This window comes from Cryptotermes secundus, unplaced genomic scaffold (genome assembly GCF_002891405.2).
Source record: "Cryptotermes secundus unplaced genomic scaffold, Csec_1.0 scaffold1031, whole genome shotgun sequence".
In the NCBI taxonomy this organism is placed as follows: domain Eukaryota; kingdom Metazoa; phylum Arthropoda; class Insecta; order Blattodea; family Kalotermitidae; genus Cryptotermes; species Cryptotermes secundus.
The window spans coordinates 408129-434966 of record NW_019718628.1 but is presented as its reverse complement, the minus strand read 5'-3'; the positions used below and the strand labels follow the sequence as shown (position 1 = coordinate 434966).

General features: G+C 42.0%; 1 protein-coding gene across 2 annotated transcripts in view; it reads left to right on the top strand.

Moving 5' to 3' along the window:
• LOC111862597 (5'-AMP-activated protein kinase subunit gamma-2) overlaps positions 1–26838 on the top strand; it is a 469740-nt gene that overhangs the window by 52099 nt on the left and 390803 nt on the right. The window contains exon 1 of one of the 2 annotated variants that reach the window (XM_023848113.2): positions 15490–17441. The exons of the other annotated variant lie outside the window; for it this stretch is intronic. Coding sequence (XP_023703881.1) covers positions 16599–17441 — 843 coding nt within the window. The 5' untranslated portion in view covers positions 15490–16598. Of the gene's footprint in view, positions 1–15489; positions 17442–26838 lie in introns of those variants that run through there. 2 annotated transcript variants of the gene reach the window in all.

Sequence of the window (26838 nt, the reverse complement as noted above, 5' to 3'; positions counted from 1 at the left end):
GTAGGCATTACTAAAGGCCTCAATTTTTGTACATAGACCATAATTCTCTTTTCTTTACCCTATCTGATCTTCTAAGTGGTTGGACTTGCTCTCGCTCAGCGTCTTTCTCATGTAGTTCAATTAATTCATGGGTTGAATGTAAGGATTGATTTGACTCAGATTTCTTTGGTTGGTCTGTACTTACTTCTGCTACATGTACGCTCATTAGACTTCTTCTTTCGGGTCTGCCTTGAGTCAATGGAATGGGATCTGAGGATACATTAATTTGATTTATCGAGCTATTAGTGAAGGTTATATTGGAACAGATTTGCCTTGAATCTGCCCACCATTTCTTTGGAGAACACTGATTAAATAACCAAAAGGTACATTTGCGACAACATGAACAACAGCAACATCCACCACACCAAATGCAAATAAACACTAGTAATGAAAACAGGTAAGTGTACCATGAAGTACCCAATTTTCTCCAAGAGAATGTTCTTCTCTCCTCCTGAAGTCTTTGTTCTTCAAGCAATGTATTAACCTCATCGATTCTAAGGCTAGCACTATTTATCTCATTTATAGATGCCATGATATTGGATAAAGGAAGGTTCAAAGGGACATCTTTTATTTTCTCTTGCTCTGGGAGTGTCAAACAGCAATCAATGTTTACATCTACCAGTGGAAGGATATCATCCTTGGTTAGGTTGGTTTCGTGATGAGAAAGTGGATATAGGATGCTTTTACTACCTAATCCTTTACAATCTTGTCTTAATACTAGGATACCTCTACCTTGCAAACGATCAGAATGTCGTTGTCCATCTTGACATACTGTAGTAAACAGCTCTAGTTGTGGCGCTACGTATAACCAAGCATTACTTAGATGTAATGGTATCCAAATAACTTGTCGTAATGGCAAGTAATTAAAGGTACAATCGTCAGGTATTTTCTGGTTGTTTGGATGCAGTAAGGTAGCTACACAATCCACATTAGGTACATATGTCACTATTGGCGTCATCTCAGCACAAACATAGTTGAGGTTATTAGGCTGCAAACATTTTTCAAGTTCGTATCGAGAAATGTGTCCATATTGTCTGTTTAAAGAATCCACAAAACTGTATTCCTTTCTTACGTTCAACACCTTCGTTGTAGCATTGGATTGCATTATCACAGGAAAAGGTATCACTCTATATAAAGTAAATCTAGTTTCCAAAATTAATGGGATTTTGACAACGTAAACCAAAAATGAACCTTGTGTATAAATAATAGGTCTAATTAAGGAAATAAGTTCTGCAGATGAGAAGGGAGGAAACATTGTTGATTCTGGCATGGTTTCTTGTGTTAACACTTCCTTAATTTTCTGAATAGTTATTATCTGAGGTTGGAGAACACCATTTTGAGCGTGTAAATATACATCTATCAATAAGTCAAATGTGCGTTGACATTCTTCAATCCCTCTTTCAATTTGCTTAATCAATTCATTTAGGACAAGGCTTGTATCAATTTCGTATTTTAATTTCGTATCTTGCAATTCTACGTTATGAGCTAAGTTTTCCAAAATTTTCTTCAGTTTTTGTTCGTTTCTTAGTATATCCCTTGAAGTGGAATTCATAGTGACAATGGTTGATTTTAAAACTAACAATTGTTCTGATGCAATTCTTAAAATTTCCTTATGGTCTTTTTCCATTTCCATTATGTGATCGTAATTTAACGTAACTTCTTCTTCCGTGGCTGTTCCAAAAAGGAATTTTAAAATTTTCCCACCGAAATCAAATAAATCTCGCTTACTTCTTGTTTGTTCTTGTCCAACTAAATCTATTAAAATATCTTTTAGCCTGTCAACAAGGCGTCGTTTGGATTGAAAGTAAGGAGCGCTTGGTCTACAATCAGTATAGATAAACCAAGTCTCATTACTCAGTCTGTTACACATTTCACTTAGTGTTACAATTCGTTGTTTAGTTTGTCTCCATAAATCTTTAACAGGTCTTAGGTCTACATAAGTTACAAGACTCCATTCCGTTGGGAAAAAGTATATGCTTCCCATACTATCAAAGTAAACACCTGTTTGACTTGTGATCTGAGTTATCCGCGAACCTTTGTCAAGGTCCAGTGTTTCAGCACATACACCTGTATGCTGATCTATTTTCGTTACATACACATACCACCAAAGTAGGAACAAGACATTCATCCATGCCTTTTCCTTCATGTTTCAACCGAACCTGTAACATATGGTTTGGTTCTATTAACATGGGTTTTCACTTGCTTTTTACCTGTAGTACCTATTTTAGTTAAAGTAACATTCGTTCCATTTATCTCCTTGACCTCATATGGACCCTTCCACAGTGGATCAAGTTTGTTTCTTTGTTCATTGTAAACTAATACTAAGTCTCCTACTTCGTACTGCTTACAGTTCCTAGTTTTATTTACCTTTTCACATTGCTTTACTTTATTAACCTGTAATCTCTCTTTTGCCTGCTGCCATGCTACTTGAAACTTCTGTCTGAATTCATGCACCAAATTTTCATAATTGTACAAAGGTTGAGGTTTTTGTTGCAACATTCCAGGTATTTTTGCTATTCTTCCAAATAATAATTCATATGGCGTGAATTTTGTCACAGTGTGTGGTGAAGTATTGTACGTGAAACAAGCGAAAGGAATCCATTGATCCCAATCATCTTGTAACTTGTTACTGAAGCAACGGAGATATTCAACTAAAACTTTATGTGACCGTTCCAGACTTCCGTTTGTTTCTGGGTGGTACACACTGGTTTTTAACTTCTTTATCTGTAGTAATTTACAACAGTTTACAAACAAATTGCTCATGAATTGCGATCCTTGGTCTGTCAAAATTTGATCTGGGATACCATACTTTAAAATAACATCAAACACAAATTTGTGGGCTATTGTTTCTGCCGAAATATCTTCAATTGGAATGGCAATAATATATTTACTTAAATTATCCTGGCATGTAAGTAAATATTTATTTCTTCTTGTTGACATAGAAAATGGACCTACTATATCAAGGTAAATTTTATCCCACGGTTGTTCTTGGGTGTCTGTTACTTGTAAATCGGCTTTTACCTTTGGACATGTTTGTTTGTTTAATTGGCAAACTGGACATTTTCGAATATAAACCTCTACGTCCTTGAACATGTGGGGCCATGATACATACAATTTTAAGCGTTCATATGTTCGCTGGATGCCTTGATGGCCTCCAATTGGACATTCGTGCATTTCCTTTAACAATTTTAATTTTCTTTCTTCTGATATTTCTTGCTCATTAGCTTGAACACCGCATACAATAGGGTATCTACTGAGTGCATCGGCATTAACGTTTTTCACACCTGCTTTGTACACAATTTTAAACTGGTATTCTTCTAGCAACAACCGCCATCGTAACAAGCGTGAACTTGGATCTTTTATGCTAAATATCCAAGTCAAAGGTTTATGATCAGTAACTACGGTAAACGTTCTTCCGAGTAAGTATGGACGAAAATGCTTACATGACCATACTATTGCAAGAAGTTCCTTTTCTACAGTGCTGTAATTTATCTCAGCTTTATTCAAAGTTCTACTCGCGAATGCGATGGGTTTATCCTGGCCAATATCTCCTTGACTTAATATACTTCCTACTGCATAGTCACTAGCATCTGTGGTTAATACAAAAGGTTGTGTGAAATCTGGAAACTGTAGAACTGGGGGTTTTGTTATTTGTTCTTTCAAATCTCGAAGGCTTTCTTCTTGTTCTCTTTCCCATTTCCATGTTTGAGTTTTCTTTAACAAATCATTAAGTGGTTTAGCCCTTCTGCTAAAATTTGGTATAAACTTTCTGTAGTATCCTACAAGCCCTAGAAATGATTTTACACTTGTGGTTGTTTTAGGAGTTGGAAATTCTACTATTGCTCTTATTTTATTAGGATCTGGTGCTACTCCATCAGCCGTTATAGTATGGCCTAAATATTGTAACTCCGTTTTCAAAAATTCGCATTTGTCAGGTTCTAATTGAATGTCATGTTCTCTTAGTTTCTGAAAAACTTGTTGAAGTCTGTAATGATGTTCCTGGAGGGTCTCGCCAAAAATTATTATATCATCTAGGTAAACTAGACAACGTAACCCGATTGATCCCATCAAAATCGTGTTCATTAATCTCTGAAAAGTAGCAGGAGCAGATTTTAATCCAAAAGGCATGCGCTTAAACTCAAAATGTCCTTTCTGAGTGCTAAAAGCAGTTTTACATTGGTCTTCTGGTGCTACGGGAATCTGCCAGTAGCCACTTGCGCAATCTAACGCTGAAAAGTATCTGGACTTTCCTAATTTATCTAACACTTCCTGAATATTTGGCAAGGGGTAACTGTCACCTACAGTAACCTGGTTAAGTTTCCTGAAATCTATACAGATTCTCCACTTCCGGACACCTGATGCGTCAACTTTCTTAGGTACGACTAGAATCGGAAAATTCCACGGTGATTGGCTTGGTGTGATTATGTCCTGTTTTAACATTTCTTCCACTTGTCTGTCTACTTCTTCCTGGTATTGTTCAGGAATTCTGTAGTTTTTAAGAGTTACTGCTCTACCGGAAATAATGGAAGGGGTAGGAATTGAATGTACAGCTGTTTTTGTTGCCGTTAATCTATCACCTGGTAGGCGAAAAATATCAGAGTAATTGAGACAAATCTCTTTTAGTTTGTCAAGGCCCTCAGTAATATGCGAAAGCCGCAATTTACTTAACAAAAGATTTCTCCTATCTGATGAATTTACTGTGCGTGTACTGTCTTTCAAACTAACAGTCGTCAATTCAGGCACCTTCTCTACCAGCATCTCCTCTTCGTTGCAATTAATTATCAAACAACAATATCTACCTTCGTCACATTGAACTATGCTATCAGCACAAATAATATTCTTTCCTATCATTTGTTTTGGACAATTTCTTATCCCTTGTTCAACAGTTGGAAATTGAACAATTGTTTCACTGAAAGGAGGTAATTTTATGGGGTCTTGTTTCCAAGGAATTTTAATTTCACTGTCATGACGTTCCAACCAATCTTGACCAAGTAGCATGTCAACATTTTGTGGCAAATGTTTCACAACATAGAATGGCATCTCCTTTCCACGTTCTACATTATTGATACACAAATTTACAACACCTATCACTGGGAATAGTTCTCCAGTTACAGTTTGGAATGATATATTCGCAGGTTTTATTTTAGCATATTTTAAACTATCTTGTTTAACTAACGAGACTTGTGATCCTGTGTCTATCAATGCCTCTCCATACCCTTCAGGTAAATAATCACATAAAACATATACAACAAATGGGTTCACTGTTACTTTATCCACTAGGTTTTCCTTACATACCTGTTCCTTTAAAAAGTTGCAACCTTCAACTTTTTGAAATGGACTGAAACTGGGTTGCTCAGACAGTCCTACTGTCTGTTTCCCGGATTGCCCTTGCAATCTCTAGTTTCATGTCCACCCTTATTACATACCTTACAGAAGGGTTTGCCCTTGCAATCCCTTGACATATGACCAGGCTTCTGACAACGGAAGCAAGTAACCGTTGCAGTTGCATTTACTCCTGGTTCCCTTTTTACCTGTACAGAAGAGGTACGGGTGCCACCTACACTTCGTACATTCTGTGGGTGGTATATGTCTTTTACATATTTAGTTCGACCCTGATTTACATTATAAGCTCTGAATTGTTCTCTGGATTTCCTAGCACTTTCCTCTTCTAATGCTATCTCAATCAATTGTTTCAATGGCTTGTCCTCAGCTTTCACCCGTGTAATTGTTTTGATAGAATCATCATAAAGTCCCTGAATGAAACAGCATTTGCTCAATAATGAAACTGTTTTATTTCCCCCATCCTGCATTTCTACTGACCAAGTCGCCATTTGTCTGTTAAGAGCCCTAGTCAATTCAGTGGTCATTTTCTCTATCCTGTTTCCCCATCCAGTCACGTTTTCATTCTGCATTTGTTTGCTGGTGAACAATTTATTGGCGTAGAAGTCAAGAGTTCGTTGTACTGCGTAGTTTAATTCTAATTTATCCTTAACAGTCTCCCATGTCTGAAGTTCCTCTGGAATAGTACGGTAGCTTAACACTGTTTTTGCATCCCCCTTTATGTGAGCCAAAACAAATTTTAAAAAGATAGGATGATCCTCAGGGTCTAGAAGGCTGAAGCCATTTTCCACATTATCAATAAATTCATGCAATTCACTTGGATTGCCACTAAAAGTAGTTTTCAATAATTTAACAGCCGTATCTACGGAAACAATTCTGTGATTAACATGAACAACTTGATCATCACCTTCAAAAATCTCTGTTGCGTTATTTGAACTTGATGGTTGTAAATTAGGCATGTCGAACTAGCTAATGTACCCTTAGTTTACTATTTAACACAATGCCAGAAGCAACAATGAAAATTGAAGACTTACTTGGAAAAATGCAAGGGAGTAAGGTCGCTCCTCGGAGCCACTACCGAAACGAATACCACCGCGAAGAAGGATAGTTGCAGGCTGTCGGGTTGCGCAGTGTCCCCTCGAGGACCCCAACTGGTACTCGAACGATCGTCGAAGACCTACTCGACGCCAGAAGACGGACGGGCTGCGTCGGCCTCCGGTTAGAGGAAGAAAGACGTTCCCAGTCCTCAGGTGGAGAGGACCAGTGAAGTATGATGCTCCAACACCTCGATGTGGATCACCGAAAAATTTTGAAGTACGAAGAACTGACCTGTATCTACAAGTCAGTGAGAGGATTTCCTTCTATCCCACAAAGCTGACACCAGTTTATGTTGCGTAGCCGGGCTGGTTACTCCGCCGTCGTCAGGTTAATTATAATTAATTATCTCAAGAAGGACGTTTGCCTAATATTACTGAATATCAGTAATGGTATTTTCAATATCTCGTGGGAAAGGACTCTGCCTAGACAAGAGTCGAAGGAAAACCGGAGAATCACAAGTTGAAGTTGAGTTGAGAAAGATGTTTATTAGAAGTTCGAAAAGTTAGATTAAGTAGTCTTCAATACAGTCGATGTACACTAGACCAGATCTTGTTGGCCTCTCTTCTGCCCTCTCTTCATACATACATTTCTTATACTTAATAAAAATTAATTGGGATAGCAAGTCAGACTGTTTTAATTAGGCTGTCTCTTAAAGTTGGAAGGGGTGAACTATTGGTAGTGATAGACCCCTGAACTTTAACAAGTGTACTGTTTCCTTACGTCTATCTTATCGTCAGTTTTTTGTTGGTTCCTGGGTTACAGCATCGAGACAGATTAATGGTTTCCTGTGTCTGACAAACAATCTCAATATACAGTTTACAAAAGTTATAATTATTCAGTACTAATATTCTTTTTAATTACCATATCATTTTATCCCCTACTAGTAAAGTTTTTGCTACCTGATGTCGAACTACATGACACCTTTTTGCTACCTGATGTCGCACTACACGACACCTTTTTGCTACCTGATGTCGCACTACACGACATTTGCTGCAAGCCTTCATTCTATTAATGTAAAACATTTCAGAAATGTCGACAATCAAAACTAGTTCTAGTAAGTTTTAATTTATAAATATTTAATTGAAATATTATACACTGGATCTACGCCAGAATCCTAAGTAGGATGTAATTGTCACTAGCTCCACGCCAGAAGCCTCTTATTTAGGAGGTACTAGTGGGGGGTAAAGCGGCCGAGGCGTGAAGCTGACTACTCATTTCCCACTAATTCCGAGGGGGCTATAGTTCAACTCCATTATACTCCTACATGAGGCTGTGTTTAATTAAGCAAAACGATAACTTTACAATCAGGACTCTACTATGAATGTGTATATGGGGCTGGGGATATTTTTCCGCGTATTCTTAAAATCGACATTGGATATTGGGAAATGGTCAGCTTCACACTTCCGAGAGGAAAATTTCCCTGCATACCATGAACCCCACAACCAGTGAGTGGTCTGCAAATCCGTGTTTCAGAATATCACGACGAAAATCTGAACTCTCATGCCGGTAAGCGAAACGGGCTTCATTACCTTCTTTATCTTGAAACGATGAATAGGTACTGACAACTTATTTTATTCGAAAGAAAATTCGCCAGACAGGAACTAAAGAACAAATAACAGACACGAGTAGTTGCATACACCAAAACCCGAAATCAGATCACTGCAATAGTAATTAAAGTTTGCTGCATACAGGACAACAACTCAGATACTCAGGGAGCCGAGCCCTTCTTGAGAAGTCGCCAATTCTGCAGCTACTCAAGAACTTCCCAGCATTTTATGGAACCCGAAGGTTTATTACCGTGTTCACAAGAGCCCTCCATTGGTCCCTATCCTGAGCTACATCATTCCAATCCATACCATCCCATCCTATCTCTTTAGATCCATCTTAATATTATTCACCAACCTACAGCTTGGTCTTCCTAGTGGTTTTTTTTCCATCTGGCTTTCCCATCAATATCCTATCTACATTCCTCTTCTCCCCCTTTCGTGCTACCTGCCCTACCCATCTCATCCTCCTTGACTTGATATTTCTAATTATACTTGGAGAAGCGTACAAGTTACGAAGCTCATCATTATGCAGTTTTCTCCAACCTCCTGTCATTTCATCTCTCTCCGGTCCAAATATTCTCCTCAACACCCTGTTCTCGAACGTTCTCAGTCTATGTTCCTCCCTTAATGTCAGAGACCAAGTTTTACACCCTTACAGAACAACAGGCAGAATTATGGTTTCGTATATTCTAAGTTATATGTTTTCAGACAGTAGAAGAGAAGACAAAAGGTTCTGGACTGAATGGTAGCAAGCATTACCCAAGTTTAATCGCCTCTTACTTTCCTCCTGAATCAGGTTTTGATTTGTTATCGCCCTTCCCAAATATCTGAACTGTGCCACATTTTCAAAACATCTGTTTCCTATCTTTATGTAATGATCTTGCCCTGCATTTAGGTGACGAGGCAGTAACGTACACTTATCGTACAGGCCAACGTATTCCGCCACTTCGTAATCACATACTCTGACACCGATGCTGGTGTTACTCGCAGGTGAGAATAGTTTCAGCATTAGCACAGAGTGACGGCACAGGTGTGCTTGTCGCACTGATGTACTCTTGCTGCAGTAGGATAACGTGCTGACGAGGACTTACTGGGCAAAGATAAAGCAAGTAACAAGAAGACGAAGAGAGTTAATTCGTCCCAACTTACGTAAAATTAAATGGAGCAGGATGTCATATGTTGGGCAGGTGTCAAGCCGGGAGGAATTAAGTAATACAGAAAAGAGTTTTGTTGGAAGATGTCAAGCGAAAAGAGGTTTACTTTCGAGAACTTGAGGACGTGAACTACATAGGCCTCGCTAATAGCTCAGGCGGTTAATCGCTGGCTCCACATTGAGAAGGCCCGGGTTCGAGCCCGGGGTCTGGTCATGTGGGATTTGTGGTGTACAAAGTGGCGCTGGGGTAGATTTCCTCCAAGTACTTCGGTTTTCCCTTCCAATATTCATTCCACCAGTTGCTCTACAATCATTTTCTTCATCATACATTATCTGGGGCTGTTACAGTAGGCCACTAGTGGCCGCAGTACCAAGTGGGCTCGGTCTCACTCTACTAAGAATAATAATAAAAAGTATTAATGTGGACTATATTCTGCTCAATGGCAGGTTTCTATGGAAAGATGAATCACACACCGGGCGTAGTATAAGCTGGGAACTTCTTTACCATCTGTAAGATTCGAGGTTTTCACTGCAGTGACTATGAAGAAGGCAGTCTTCTGGGATGTGGCGCCGTGTTAACCGATGTTTCGGAGGAACGTATTGTCTCCATCTTCAGGGTAGAAGACAAGAAGAAATCCACGAACGAACCAGCGTGAGCAGGATTAACTTGGTGTGATCTCAAGAGGGGTGCTATACCATGGCGTGAGGGAATTCCTTTCTTTAATTATGTTGAGTACGAAGGGTCGAAGAGGTGGAGGGTTTGTCCGGTCAGTGTGGTGACTAGGTTGCGAGGTGACGGCTGGGGGTCGGTTCCAAAAATGAGCAGAGATAATTGTCTTCGCTACCTCAACCAGACCGGGTTCGGTCCCAGTCAGGCTCCCAAGCAATATGTACCGGGGGATATCTCCCCAGGCGAATCAAACAGCAGGGATGTGAGTCTATCTCTTGCCTCCATCTAGCGACAAAGTTAACAATTCTCGGAGCTAAACGGCGAATCTTCGTCACTTCTTCATGGTGTAGTGCTTGGTTAATTATGGTTGTCTTTTCACTAAAATCCAGACAGGGGTGACGCCTGACTAGTAGGGTGAGTGTGAGACAGGTCCAAATGTAGGCTCTGGGCTTAAAAGCCATACACTACGTGTTATTTTCACTGTCCCTGTTTGTAAACAGCATTAACCTTGAGGAGAGCAGTTGAATGGACTTGTGCTACGGTTCATCCCAAATTGAATGCCCACTTTGTTCAATAGCGGCTCTTTTCTCTAAAAAAATACGCACCCTTCTTTTCAATTTCACACCAGTAAAAGGGAAGGTAAAGATGTCCCTGTGCTTAGCACTGGGCACTGGTTGGAGGTGAGTGATCAGCTTCACGCCCCTGCCGCTTTACTCCCGGTGAAAGAGCCCCCGGTACCTACAGGATAGTGGGCTGGTTGGGCCCCAGAATCGGTCTTGATGAGCCGGAGAGTTGAAAATTCTAGCTTGCACCTGGACTCGAATTCCGACCCCTTGGTCGTCCAGGCCGTAGCCAGTCGCTATACCGACTACGCTAATTACACACCAGTTAGACAGAAGAATCACATATTGAAGGTATGATAAAGGTGATGTTGTTGCTGCGTCTATGCACAGATCTACTGAAGCTTCTGAACCTCTACCGTGGTTCAGACTGAAACACTGTCTTCACGTTACGACCACTTTACTCCCCCTCCCCCAGAGAATGATCACACGACAATAGGTGGACCCCCGGAGCTGATCCGAGATTTGCGACGAAAGGCAATATTCCTGTTGCCCCTGCGGTTGCGAGTGTAATGCAGAGAGCGCAGGCCTAACTTAGCAGCCTTTTGAAGTGAAGACCTAGCAGTTTCTTACGAAATATATTGCAGCTGCTCAGGTATGGTCCAAATAAAAAAAAAATGGAATAATTAAAAATAAAAGTTTGTAATGACATTTTCTTTACTGCTAGCCTGGATATTTCTGTCCTTATAGCGATTATACTGTTGGCTCGGAGACCGGGGTGTTGGGACTCGGTTCCCGGTAGAGGCAACAGGTTCTTTCCTTCCCCATATCATCCAGACCGGCTCTGGGACCCATCCAGTCTCCTATGCAATGGGTATCGGTGGCTGTTTCCCCGGGGGTAAAACGGCCGGGGCGTGAAGCTGTCCACTCACTTCTATCTAGTCCCGAGGTCACGAATGGTGGAACTATACCTTTATTATTCCCTACGCCTTCATGGTGTTGTGCTTAATTAATTTATCACAGGGAGAACTTTACTTTTTAACTATTTCTTAGTTGTCTGCCAAAATTTCTGAGGTCATATTGTCTTCATCTTCAGATGACTACCCAGAAGAATACAGTAGCCCATGAACCTTCACGTCCCTAAAAATATCAAATTCAAGAAAGGATATATAGATGGTTCTGTAAAAGTAGCACCCATTTTTCAGTAGGAGAACTCACCAGCCACTCTTGAGGCAAATGAATAGTATCGAAACTCATCTCGTGTAAACAGACTGCGGTGATATGAACCGGATTTAATTGGTTTAGAACTGAATTTTGTGACGTGACAAACCTTCGAGTTTCATAGTGCCAGGTTGTTATCTGCCATACGATAATTAGAAGAAATACGTTTTCTTACTACCGCTTCTGCTGTTTGCAGTCAAAGTAGCAGACTGTGTTAATGAAGGTTTGTAACAAAAGACTGTATCATTACGGGAGAACTTTCCATCCTCATCCAAGTAAGGCCCTACATCCGAAGTTTAGCCGATTTCTCACAGGTTACTAACTTCGATTGATAGTTTCTGGAATGTGCACAGTGTCATCTGGTAGATCATTGCCAACGTTCCGGGAAAGATCTTCTAGCTCCGTATTCTACACTAAAAATGGTGACTGCATTTATAAGAATGTGCTACATGTGCCTGACGGGCATTGCATTGACCAATTTTGTATATGCATTAATTTTTATCAAAATAAAGAAAGTTGACAAAGCACTACCAGATTTCACGGCTTCAAATCGGAAAAGAAATAAACGGTGACCTTTACAGTTATAAGTGTGAGAATTTCAAATCAGAATTTCGGAATTTTATTGTATTAATTTGTCCTGCATTCTGGTGACGAGACATCAGCATGTAACCTATTTAGTTTTCTCTGTGTATACTTCCAGACCAACCACTTTATAGCGTGCCTCCATTATTTCGGTTTGCATAGAAATAATGAATACAAATGCCCACAAGAGACGAAATGTTTGGGAATAGTTTCAACTGAAGCGTTAACCTTATATTTCAGTGCCATTCTTGTTCAACTAAATTTCAAACAGTGTGAATTTTTTCAACTTTTCCATAAGAAGGAAGTCGAATAGGTTGACATGAATTTGTATTCTAGGCGTAGCGAACGAGGAAACGTTAATAGAATGTGGATTATCATTATTATGCATGCGGCCTATGCATTTTCGTCCTTTACTCACAGCATAACATGTAGTTCAGTGTTTCCCAAAATTGTTCGTGTTACTGTCCATTTAAAACCATAAATTTATTCCCAGTGCCTTATAAAAAACATTCTTAAGAATATTAGTAAACTGTCAATGCGAAGGAGGAGCTTGATGAAGTTCTACCAGTTTCCGAGTGTCTAGTCTGAAGTTGTTTCTTCAGTCTGCAAATCAGGCATCATTGTATTCGTCTTATGTTACACAGATCTTGTATCTCGGAGATCTCGACTTCAGAACTCGGAACAGAGATCGAATATCCTTACTGAGATTCTCCATCTTATTTCGTAGTTCCACCAGGCAAAGGTTAAGAAAAACTGTCTCTGTAGTAGGCCGTGGAGGCTCATAGGTTGTGAGATGTTGAGGCTCCCACATCTTCTAGACAGTTGGCTCACAGATGACAATAAGTTTGTCAGCCTTGCGCGCCGGCCGTCTTCTATCCCCCAGGAAGTTTCCTGGTACTCGTTTATGTTAGAGGCTGTGTGGACCCCAGGGCCATAGTGTGGCTGGAAGGATTAGGTCAATTGAAAATATCCACCTAATCGGGACTGGAACCAGCGACCTTCCGGCTTGTAGCATAGTGCCTGAACCAACTATGCTACCGCTATCCCTCCTCCAGGCAAATTCGCTAGTGGGGGTTGGAGTACGTCTGTGTCCACTCGGCACGGGGGCCACTGATTGGCCTATTGTATCTGCCCAGGGTGATTATGATGATGGAGAATTTGGTGAAATGAAGATTGGCAGGGGAAACCGAAGTCCTAGGAGAAAACCCGCCTCCGCGCCACTTTGTCCACCACATATCCCACTTGACCAGACCCGGGAGCGAACCCGGGCTGCCGCAGTGGGAAGCCAGAGACTAACCGCTTGAGCTATGGAGCGGCCATCTCCTCCAGGCAAATGCTGTCTCAAATTAGTCCAGGCCGCTTCCTACCATATTATTATTCACTGATCACACTGTCAATCAGCGTGTATAGTGAAGAGGTAAGTTTGTCCCTGCTCTTAACTGATTAACCATTACAGCAAGAATACTTGTGAGGGAGAGGATTTATAGATTCACGTATTCTTGACCTCGGCACTAGTTGGAGGTGAGTGGTCAGCTTCACGGCCCTTCCGCCTTACCCCAGGTGCCCACGAAATATGTAATAGAACTTAAAAAAATAAACAGTGAAAAGAAAATAATTATAGAAAGAGGACGACTGACATGCGATTTGCCAGAACTTAAAGCACAAACCAAATTATGTGTGAGGAAATTTAATTTGGAACAGTATTCTAAAACAGAGTGGCTATCCGGATGCCGTAATATAGGAACATTTTTTTGTTGGCCATGCCTATTGTTTTTCAATGAAGAAAATGTATGGAACAAGACTGGGTTTGGTGACATCAACAACCTTCATAAAGCATTGAAACGACATGAGAACTCTCAGACTCACATTATTTCAACAGTGCAACTTGTTATGTTTGGGAAATCTCGAATTGACTGTCAACTTGACAATCAAAAGCGCCTGACGATACTACAGCAGAATGAAAATGTGAAAGAAAATAGAGAAATAATGAAACGCTTGATTGATATCATCTGCCATTTAGGAAAGAGGCCACTTGCCCTCCGTGGTCATGACGAAAGCGTGGATTCTATCGACCGAGGTAATTATGTGGAGTTAGTTCACTTGTTGAGAAAATGTGATTATAAACTCAATGTTCACCTTGAGAACAGTACAGTATTTACAGGTTTATCGAACAGAATACAAAACGACCTTATTGACTCAATAAGTGACCTAAATTTTGGTGAGTTGATTGCTATCAGTTCGCTTATTAGATACCACAGCTTCCCTTACCAAAAATAATACTGCACCCCACTGAGTGACAGTATAAAGTAAGTGATAACCAGCAATACATATTCAGTGCCCTAGGTCGAAACGCATCTTTTAGGCAAGTGTTGATATTTCAGTTGAAAACTATTGTGGAATTTGCGAAGTTTACAGCATAAACGAGATTCGAGATTAGTACCCACTGTATACGATGAAAATTGACCGATTTCAGATAACATTAAATTAATTTCATGATAATGGCTGGAACTTCTCTAATCCCTTCCAGATATCACTGTGTTTGCTGGTTGCTTTGAAAAGCAAGTGAAAAAAATATTTTTCTATCATCGACTAATTGTGGTTTTGGCTATTTTTGTTAATATTTTATGTACTTACAGAAAGTTAAGTCGCGGAGGGAGGCCTATATTGCTTAAATATCTGACGATTTTTTCAGCACTAAACCAATGGTAGACTCTGTGCTTGGTGGGTCTTTTCTTCCGTTGCAAAGACCAAAGGACATAACAGCTCCTACTAGATAAGAGTTGTATTGGGAATGCCTTATCCCGAACTAAAACAAGATTTCACTGGACTGTAATTTTGTCCGTGGTACTAGTCCGCAGGCCAACTCTACCGACCGGGCGACCGCCGCTTGTCGGCGAAGTTAGTGCCAACGTTTTGCGGATAGAGGGTGTCCCGTGGTCAGCACAATAAATCCACTGCCGTTAATTTCGGTTTTCTAGACAGGAGCCGCTATTTCCTTGAAAGAGCTCCTCACGAGGCTGAGTGGACCCCGTTCCAGGGCCACTACTTCTCAGGAAATCTGGTAGCGCTGAGAATCGAACCCGGACCTCTGGATCTGTAGGCAGGAACTCTGACCACTAGACCACAGGAAGGGTCGCTGGACTGTTTATTTCGCGGCGCGCCGTGCAGTCACGGCTCTGGATTATATTCTAGCGTACTTTGATATCTTGAATTTGTCATGTTGGCACCTTCCCTGTAGCTACGTCAGCGCTCTAGTCGGCAAGCCGCCACAGCTGGAACCGCGTTTCGCTGTTCTACACATTCCTAGCGGAGCGGTGTGTGCTTCAGCGTCACAGTTAATGTTAATTATTATTTTATATCAGGAACATCAATCCCGCTATGATAGTCTCATGCATATGTCGACTTCTTCCGTTGACAGTGTGCGGTTTCTCTGTGTTCCGGCCAGTACTTCGCTAGCGAAAAATTAAATCATGGGTCAGGTTTGTGTGTGTGTGAAACTGCCATGGGATCGTGGCTGAATTTTTTAAATACTTTTAATTTCCTACTCTTGTTTTGTTGGAAGCTTGGTTTTTGTGTCGTGTGACTTCCTGTGGTGCGAATGTAGCTGTGTTTAATTGATACTGCCTAAATATTTGTGGCTTGTTTGTCGGTATCTCACTACTGATTGTGCCCATTCCGATAATAGAATTCATAGTAACTGAGATAGATGTTAATTAATTTGCAATGATGAACCTTGTGATAATGAATGGCCTATGCATGGGAGAGCGTGTATTTTGTGGGAGGTTTTGATCAAATCTACAGACATTTTCCATTTACAATATTGTAAATAGTTTACCTAAGCGGCGTTTATTGCGTGTTTACAGGTTTTTGCAATAATTAAACGCGGTTCTTTAAAAAATAGTTGTGTATCACATGGTGTGAACATTGAATATTTTACTTTATTATTACACACTTTGAAAATTTCAAGCTAGATTTTATGCTATAAACATATTTTATGAATCCTTTTTTATTAAGTCGTTATTTTTCTACGTAATAAAATATAGCTCGTATTTTAGTGGCCTTGGATTTCTTATATGGTGAACGTGCGTGTAAAAAGCGTTCAAGTACTGCGCCTTGATAAGTGGTGCCTGGATACGAACTGTTTGAAGGTGATTGTTGTTGTGAGACATTGTTAGCGGAGCCTGTTAAATGGGAGCGCTGTGCTTGCTCTGCAAGATAACTGTTACAGTTGAACGGCACAGAATTGTTTGCTTTTTACGAGCCCAGTTTCTTTATCACATATCCGTAGTAAGGGAGCAGGAGTGTTGCCAGCGCTGGGAACAGTCCTACATTGCAGCAGTGTGACTCAGTTTCGCGTGTTCTCTAAGCGGCAACCTCTGTAGTAATAGATGGAAAAAACAAAAGAAGGCCGCAACAAGAATGGCAGCCATGACAGCCTTACGAAGGAAGAGGAAGCGGAAAAAGAACTCGAGGAGCAGTCACTCGAAGATGAGGACGATGTGTCCCCTACAGCCACAAATTACAACACCATCAGCTCGCTGGCGGCCCTCAAAGAGTTGCTGCATGGGAACAACAACGCCGATGACTCAGACGAAGACATGGCCTGGTTCCAACACTACTTTTTACATCACGTGAACCGCTTACCCAAGCAAGAGTTGAGGTCGCCCTACCTGAGGCCAATCCTGGAGGGACGACGGCTTTCGGAGTGTAGGGAGGTCGAGGAGGAAGAAGAAGAGGAAGCTCAGCAAGGGGAAGAGGACGAGGAAGACGAGGAGGAGGACGAAGATGACGATGATGATGATGACAAGAGTGATGACGGAAATGACCAGGGCACGAGCACAACTTCCGGTCCAGAAGATACAACGTCAACATCGTCGTCGTCATCGCTTGAGACCTCTAATAACACCAGTAATAACAGTAGTGCCGGCAGCCGCAAGGATCCCACGGTTCAGCAACAACATTCGTCACCCGCGGCGTCACTGACGAGACGCCACACGGTATCATCGCCCTCCGTGGACACGGGAGGGGCGTTCCCTCCGCTGTCGCCCATGCTCTATAACCACCGGGTATCGCCCCTGCAGTCCCCGCACTTCGACAAGCGTTTCTTCGATAGCTCCCTCATAGAGATGAAGTCTCAGGCGTCCTCCAGCTCCACAATCGACTATGACTCCACGGAGGAGGTGTGGGTCAAGAGGAATGACGTCGTGGCTGAGACCGCCCGGAGACGCAAGGTGAGTCAGGGAGCCGGAATTGGTCCGATCTCATGTGTGCATGGCTGTTACCCCAGTGTATCGTGTGTATTGTGTGTGTGGCTGTTGCCCTGGTGTGTCGTACATGCGGATCTCTCTCTAGTTCTTCCTGGACAGTTGATTCAGTAAGACATCCAACTTGTAAATGTAGAATAGAGTCTTGGATTTAACACACATCAAAATTGTTCATTTGGCGTATTTTATAGTTTCGAAAGACTATAGATTGTAATGGTTAGTAGGTGTATTCGGGGTGCACGCGGTAGCGTAGTTGGTTGAGGCACAGTGCTACAAGCCGGAAGGCCGCGGGTTCGAGTCCCAGCGAGGTCATTGGATTTTTCAGCTGACCTGTTCCTTCCAGCCGCACTATGGCCCTGGGGTCGACCCAGCCTCTAACAGAAATAGTACCAGGAATCTTCCTGGGCTGTAAGGGGCGGCCGGCGCGTAAGACTGACAACCTTACCGCCATCTGTGAGCCGATTGTTTAGAATATGTGGGAGCCTCGACGTCTCAACCGTATGGGCCTCCACGGCCTGTTACAGGGATAGCTTTAACCTTTTTATCTTGTAGGTGTATTTGTAAGTTGCAAATATAGTAAAACAATTCATTAGGTATCGTCATCGAACCGGAATATTTTGGTTTGTTGCCAGGTTATTATCCATTTCCTCAATAAAATGAAAACTCTCACCTCAGACGTTTACACAGTCGTCATATTAGTAACAGGGAGTTACAGTGTATCAGGATGCGCCCCCCTCCCCGAGAGTTCATATCGATTTCTGAGAAATGCCAGTTTGTTATATGAAACATATTTTGAAGAAGTGTCCGAATTTGCTCCGATCACTTACAGAAGTACGAGGGGGTACCCAAAAGAAGCCGAACTTATTTTTTTTTAAACTNCCGACAGCTCCACAATTTCTTCAATGGTCCGTCGTCGATCTTCCTTGACGATTTCACGAATTTTTTCAACATTTTCATGTGTTCGGGCCGTGGAAGGACGACCAGAACGAGGTTTGTCATCAATTGACATTTCACCATTTTTGAAACGGGAAAACCACTCAAACACTTGAGTTTTCCCCATAGCATCGTCCTTGTACGCCGTTTTTAACATTTCAAGAGTTTCTGTTCCAATTTTCCCGAGCAAAAAGCAGAATTTCACCGCCGCACGCTGTTCAAGAAAATCAGCCATTGCAAAAACGACGATCACACAAAACAGTTGTCACTATAAACTCTGCCGAAACTAGTCCTTACCTTCTGAAGCAACGGTAGTCGGCTTATCGACTCAGGAATGTTAGCTCTATGTGCTCATAGCGGCAAAACGCGGTACTACAAAAGCTCTGCCCACAAAAAAATTAGTTCGGTTTCTTTTGGGTACCCCATTGTATATGTTCAGTGTCGATATTTACTTGATGTGTTTTCAATACGGACTACGAGGAAGAGTCAGTAAATAGGCCACAAATGGATATAAAACGTAAAACGTGATATTCGAACACGGAACAAAAAAATTCTCGACATATCCTCCACCAACATTGATATACTTGTCCCATCGCTTTACCAGTGCGTCTAAACACGCAGCATAGACGTGTTTGACTGTTGTCTCAGCCACTTCCGCGCCTTCGTTTCAACATCTTCGTCATTAGCGAAATTTTGCCACGTTTCTCGACCAAGTTGTGAACCGCTTTACGCGACAAACACTTCTCACCGTAAACAGGAAGCATTTCTTTATGAATATCCTTTGTATTGAGTCCTTTTGCCCACAGAAAACTCACAACAGAACACTGCTTTCTGTAATATACTCCTCAAGCACTGTCGCCATTTTGACTACTGAAACTAGTCTCTAAACATGCGCATGCGCGTCTGTTGCCTGGATACAGCTGTTTCGCTTCTATTTGTGACATATTTACTGACTCCCCCTCGTAGTTCTTTAACATTGTGCAAATTTCTTGAAACGAGACATTTTTTTAGTGGTATTCAATCTTAAACGCAACGTCTTATGTAAGCATATATAATGCGAAACATGTCTGAACTGCCCATACGAGCTCTACGCGGTTCCCACACGCGTCGGTTGGTTTTGTCCTTTCCACAATAGGCAAAATCCGGTTCGCTGGTCGCGTACATCTCCCGATGAATCTGAATGCCATAGTAGGCCCAAGCTTCAACATCAGTTTGAAACTGATCAGATACGCGTTAAAACCCCTAATCATTTGTAAAACGCTACTAATTGAGCATTAGTGACACCCTTCTGAATATGATGAACCATTTTGTACGCAATGACCTTGACTGCAAAGCATTTACTCCCTTCTGTAATACCAGAACGGCAGGCCTATATGAGTTGTGAAGCCTGGAGCCAAACCCTCCGAATAATAAACTTGATGAGCAAGCAAAATGTTCAAATGAAAGAGAACTTTTGTGAGACGCGCACAGGGCCCACGTATGTGTATCAAATATGCAGCAGCAGTGTGACAGAGAAGCGTCAGCAGACAGACAAGACAGTGAAAGGGCCCGAACAAGATCTTATAGCTATTTCCTGCTTTGGTAAATAGATAAAGACGAACCTGAATAAATTATATCCATTTTGAAGCCCTTTAATGTGAGGTACATGTTTCTTTCTTTATCATGGCGATTCTCAGAGCTCCGCATTATGTTTGGCCACCGCGAGCTGGTGAGCAGTAACTCTTCTGTCTACATACAACTAGACATCCACGCGGAACGTTTTACCCAGTTCGTTGAAATTAGTTTACTTGTTGGGGAAGTCAAGATCTTTGACGGCTACCATCAGAATTCTGTAGATTCAGACAAGCACACATCAGTTTTGCTGTGGAATATCTCAACTTAGTTAAGACCTTTGGTAGCCTTCATGTACAGAAGAGGCTTGATGCCTTCGCCTTGCTCATTGGACTTGCTGTCAGAGAATTTAGGGAGGTTTCTGTAGGTAATGATGTTAGGATTGGGCGCCAGAGGTTGGTTGACCTCCCGTGAAGTAGATAATGTCAGGTAGCCTCCTCCTCACCGACAAATTAGTGGGTGAATGGATGATGAAATGTGTCGTTCTAAGTGGCCGCGCTGTCTGAGGTATGAACTGTCTCGTTGGCTCAATTGCTGGGATCGTGGGTTCGAATCTCTCTCAAGACATGGATGGTTTTATGCGTTTATTCTGTGTTTGTGGTGTACTTTGTGTATGTAGCGGCTTTGCGTCGGGCTGATCCCCCGTCCAAAGAGTCCTACCGACTGTGTAGAAGATCAAGAAACTGAAAAGCGACCGAGGTCCAACATAGAGCTGTAAAGACATAAATAGATAGGTAGCAGATAGGTAGGTAAGCAGGATGAGGAGATGTGGTAGGAGCTGATAGGGTCCGGTGGAGGAGCAGCCTGATAAACCTCTCGATGGTGAATGAACACTGTTGTTGCAAGAACGCTGCTCTTTATTGGTCGTCCAACACTTTACACCTTTCCATGCATCTAAATTAGCCTGATATACATAACAAGTTTTCAATGGAGATGTAACGTGCTCGAATAACACCAAAATTTAATACATAGCAATTATTTTGGGAGCACGCGGTAGCTTAGTTCGTTGAGGCACTATGCTACAAGCCGGCAGGTCGCGAGTTCAAGTCCCGATGAGGTGGATTTTTTTTCAGTTGATTTAATCCTTCCAGCTGCACTATGGTCCTGGGGTCGGCTAAGCCTCTAACAGATTTGAGTACCGGGAATCTTCCTGGGGGGTAAAGAACTGCCGGCGCGTAAGGCTGACAACTTCACCGCTCTCTGTGAGCCGATTGTCTAGATAATGTGGACCCTCCACGTCTCACAACCCTATGGGCCTCCATGGCGCGTTACAGGGATAACTTTACTTTTTTTAATCAAATAATTTGGCGTTAAACGAATGAAAGTATGTAGATTGGGAATGAGCCTTGTCAAAGACGTGTAGTTATGGCGTATCTAAATGTACGGTGGGTTAAATTTAAGATTTTGAAGGAGCACGTTACAAACGCCTGATCCAATGAAGTAAAAAACTCGAGTCCTTTGTATATATGTGTTGTCGTCGGGTATTGAATGATTTCAGTTCAATGCAGACGTGCCAATAAGAAAGCTTGCGTCTGACTGGTCACTTATAACTGACCCATTAGGCCATTTAGATTTCCTGGACCATTCACATCCCCTCGCTGAACGGTTAAAACTTCAACAGTTTTACAAACGAAAACCGGCACACAGAAACAATAAATCTACTTCATAAGTCACCCTTGTCACTCCTCTCCACAAGACGAGCTACGGCCCATTAGCGTCATACACCTAGACTTCTGTCGCCAGATACTCGAAGGTTTACATCCCCAAAAGCTTTGTGCTGAATCCGTTAAGTTGCAACTAAATGCACAACAATACAGTAAATCGTTAAGACATACAAAATGTCAATATCCAGATTCCTCGAATAAAAATCACTCACTCACTCATGGAGCTGAGCCAATTGTGCAGCACTCAAGAACTTCCTAGATTTCATGGAACCCGTTCATTACCGTCTTCACAAGAGCCCTCCACTAGTCCCTCTCCTGAGCTAGATCAATGCAATCCACACCGTCCCATCCTATCTCTAAGATCCATCTTAATGTTGTCCACCCACCTACGCCTTGGTCTTCCCAGTGGTCTCTTTCCATCTTTCTTTCCCACCAACATCCTATATGCATTCCTCTTCTCCCCATTCGTGCTACATACCCTACCTATCTTACCTCCTTGACTTGATATTTCTAATTATACTTGGAGAAAAGTACAAGTTATGAAGCTCAGTTTTCTCCAACCTCCTGTCACTTCATCTCTCTTCGGTCCAAATATTCTCCTCAACACACTGTTCTCGAACACCCTCAGTCTGTGTTCCTCCCTTAATGTCAGAGACCAAGTTTTACACCCATACAGAACCACAGGCAGAATTATGGTTTCGTATATTCTAAGTTTTATGTTTTCAGACAGTAGAAGAGAAGACAAAAGGTTCTGAACTGAATGGTAGCAAGCATTACCCGAGTTCAGTCTCCTCTTAATTGCCTCCTGAAACAAGTTTTGATTTGTTATTGCCCTTCCAAAGTATCTGAACTGTGCCACATTTTCAAAACTTCTGTTACCTGTCTTTATGTCATGATCTTGCCATGCATTTCGGTGACGAGACAGTAATATGTACTATGTTTACTTCTAGACCAATCTTCTTACTAGCGTCCTCGAATAAAAATAGCATGCAAAAATCAAAATTATAAACAGTAAGTTTATAGCGTATAGTAGGCTTATTACATTGGTACAAAATGTGAAATGTAATTAATTATTAAGGTTAGCCGATGTCATATTGAACCGATATCAGTACGAAGGTCATATGCTGAACTACTCTTATATCTAATGAAACTTCTGTTCTGTTTCTTATCTCGGAGATACTGTATTAGCTTCCAAGCTGTGCTTGGAGACTATGGAGACTATCGTGTCCGAGGCTGTGATAGTGCCTCAAATTAGGCATATTCCTTTCTGTTCTTGATCCATCATCACCTGTCTTTCGAAACTGTATAATTTAAGTTTTTGAAAGTATAGTTAGACCAATCATAAGTAAGTACAGGTAGGCCTACTGTGAGCCCAATTGAGGGATTGATGTTTACGTGATGACCGCCTCTGTGTTCTAGTGGTCAGAATTCCTGGCTACAGATCTAGAGGTCCAGGTTCGATTCCCGGCGCTACCAGGTCTTCTGGGAAGTAGTGGCTCTGGAACGGGGTCCACTCAGCCTCATGAGGATAATTGAGGAACTATTTCAAGGAAATAGCGACTCCGGTCTTGAGAACCGAGATTAACGGCCGTGAGGATTCGTTGCGCTTACCACGTGACACCTTCTATCCGCTAAATTTGGCACTAACTTCGCCGACAAGCGGCGGTCGCTCGGTCGGTATATTTCTTTTGCGGGCTAAAACCACGGAGTTTCTTTTTGTTTTGTCATCTTGAAATAGAGCATATGCCTTTAGGCTGCGAGCTTGCGAGAATTATTTAATTTTTATGTATCCCTGTCGAACCAGTTCCTCTTGATATGTACCACATGTTTACATTTGTGTTTATGGATCATACTTGTGGTTTGATGTCTGCCGTTACAGATTGGTGGCCGCTCCGTTTGAATCGTGTACTTGCTTTGGCCATTCAAACTGTTTCGAATCGCTAGTCTGGTATGTATGTATGTATGTATGTATGTATGTATGTTCGCGTTGCTCGGTAGAGCAGAGGACTTGTAGTGGGCCGATTCCCCGTCCAGAAGAACCTTACCAAATTTGTAAAGGGTTATAGTTTCGAAATTTGGGAAAGGCCACAGGAGTGAAGAATGCGGATATCTTTTTGTACAGAACTGTTCGTTTATCATTTCCATAAGTAGTCATTTCCTTTTCCTGCAGGAAACTACTCAAGGTCACTATGTTATAGTGACATTAGTGTCTTCTTCGCGTTTAACATATATGGTATTCTACATGTTATGGCGATATTACGGTCGTTAACAGTTAACTGTTAACAGTTTCGGGTACTCTACTCAACTCGGGTAATACGTAGAAGTTGTGTGACGTACTCGTACATTCGCACATTTACTGTTTGCTTCCTGTTGTGTATATTATTAGAGGGACTGACGTGGCTGTCAACACAACAGTCACTAAATAAACTGGCATTTCCGTGTTAACATTGTTTTACTTTGTTTTATTACACATACATATTATTGCTTGTTTTGTTGACGGCCACGCTAGTGCCTGTAGCATATTTTCACTTTATCTTTCTTTAGAATGAATTCTCACAGCACGGTGGCCATTTGGTGATAATTTATAAGTTGAACTAATTTATAGATTGAACTGACGCGTCTTGAAGTTTTACCTCGAGAGATTATGGAGCGAACATATAAAATTGTATGTTTAAACAGGTACACCGACCATGTTCGTACAGTGGTAACTGTCTGAATTTCTAAGACATCCAGTTTGAATCTCCCAGGGTTACCAACTATCCTGGTTGAGAATCTTTTATGGACTTTCTCATTTCCGATAGGAGAATCCCGGAAAAGTACGTTGAAATATAAATAATGTATGTAGACCGTACCTCTTTCCAAATCTGTACCTATTCCTTGTTTACGAATGTCTTGCACTCTACGTTACCCCTGCAGTGCAAAGAGCGTCGTTAAATTGCCCGAGAAGGTATGAAGATGTAAAGGTGTAGATGTAATGCATGAATAGAGAATGTTAATAGTGTACGAGAGAGTAAAGGAAGTCTGTCGACGCCGGGAATCACAGTGGAATCAAAAGCGAAAGAGGCCAATAGTGGAGCAGGCCGAGTTGTCCGCTGACAAGCTTTTATTGCTCTTAGGCCGGTCGCACAGTAGACGAATAGAAGTTAATTGTCGCATATCATCCATTGTTTTAAATTAATGAAGAGTAAACTCTGTACATTTGTTGAGCAACAGCCATCGCGTTTCAATTGTCTTCAAGTGCATGTACTTACATTGGCGGGACCAGTTTATTATTGACCTGTTGAATGTTTTCTTACGCGTGACACGGCTTACCATCTGCAATAACTGAGAATGGAAAGCAGATTCGAAGTTCCATCGTAAAGTTAAGCGGTAAATTTATTCTGTGTTTAATTAAGCACCGCGCCATGAACACATACTGGGGACGGGTGGAAGTATTGGAGGTAGAGCTCCACCATTCTTGGCCTCGGTACTAGATGGAGGTTAGCAGCCAGTTCAAGCCTCTGCCTTTTACCCCAGTGGAAAGAGTCCCCGGTGCCCACTGAGTACAAGTCTAGGTGAACCCCTAAGCCGGTCTGAACGCTGTAGAGAAAAATTTCTTACTCTTGTTGGGAATCGAACCCCGACGTCCAGCCCAATCCCGTCTCTATGCCGATTGCATTATCCCGAATTATATAACGCTTTCATGTGCATGCGAAATTGCATACTCGTATGTGAAGAGCCCCTGATTTTACCTCTCTGAGTTTGGAAATAATGAAAATAGAAAAGCGTGTACTATTCAGCCAATAGAATTAACCCCTGAGGCTTCTTCCCGTTTCGGAATTGACCAGCCCACCTTTGCAAGGTTCTGTGTCCATCCTGTCAGTAAGATGTGTGTTGTGGTTTAGGTTTTCTGGAATCTGCTCTTCATGACATTCAGATCTTGTGAAATGTGGAGTTGGATCGCCTCTATGGTCTAGTGGTCAAAGTTTTTGCCTACAGATCCAGAGATCCCGGTTTCGATTCCCGGCGCTACCAGATTTTCTGAGAAGTAGTGGGTCTGGAACGGGGTCCACTCAGCCTCGTGAGGATAATTAAGGAGCGATTTCAAGGAAATAGCGGCTCCGGTCTAGAAACGCGAAACTAACCGCTGTGGGGATCCGTTGCGCTGACCACGTGACACTTTCTATCCGCAAAATCTGGCACTAACTTCGCTGACAAGCGGCGGTCGCTCGGTCGGTATAGTTCTCTTGCGGACTAAAACCACTGAGTTTGTTTTGTTGAAATATGGAGTTTCTGTTGACTGTGGAGGTTCTTTGGTATATGGAATTTATGAAACATAGCCTTTGCCTTCCTCTCTTTATTCTTTGTGCCTCTGTCCATCTCTGGTGTTTGCAATCCTCCCACATCCCAGTTCGTGTCTACGGGCAGTCGCTGTGTGTGTCTAGTACAGTCTTGAAAATGCAACACTTCCGTAACTGTAGCCGTAGCTGGCTATAGCGCAACTCAGGCCAGGTTTACGTATTCATATATGACATGTTTCGGCCTCACGGAGCTGTCATCAGGTATCTGTGTATGCTGTGTCTATAGACTGCTACTCTGTAGTCAGTATTTCACGGGCACGTAAGACGTTTAAGTCTAAAAGTTTGTTTTCAAAAAGAGCCAAGCTGGATTCTGGTTAAAATAATGAGTTTTAAAATGATGTGTTCTATGTTCCTCTCTATTCTTTCTTTGTTGTCGTGGGGGTTGCGATGTGTTTCTTTAGCCTACTTTTCTGAAGTAAGCTTACGCGATTTCCATCCTGTGTACTTCTGTGTATCCCCCACATCAACTTTGTTATGCCTGAACCAGTCTTTAATGATACGTGGTATATAGATATCATGGCATGTGAGCCCATCTCGACGGCGTACTCCATAAATCCCTCCCATCTGTCTGTGTGTCTGTATGTGTAACCCCTACCGTCTCCAGTTTTTTTCGTGATTTTTGTTTCGTACGCTGTGGTGACTGGTGTGTCTGTGTGTGTGTGTGTGTGTGTGTGTGTGTGTGGGTGGGCAGTTGGTGTGGCTGCTGGTGTTTCTGGGCTGTTAGTGTGGGTGGTGTGTGTGTGTGTGTGTGTGCCGTTGGTGTGGCTGGTGTGTGTGTGGGCAGTTGGTGTGGCTGATGTGTGTGTGTGTGTGGGT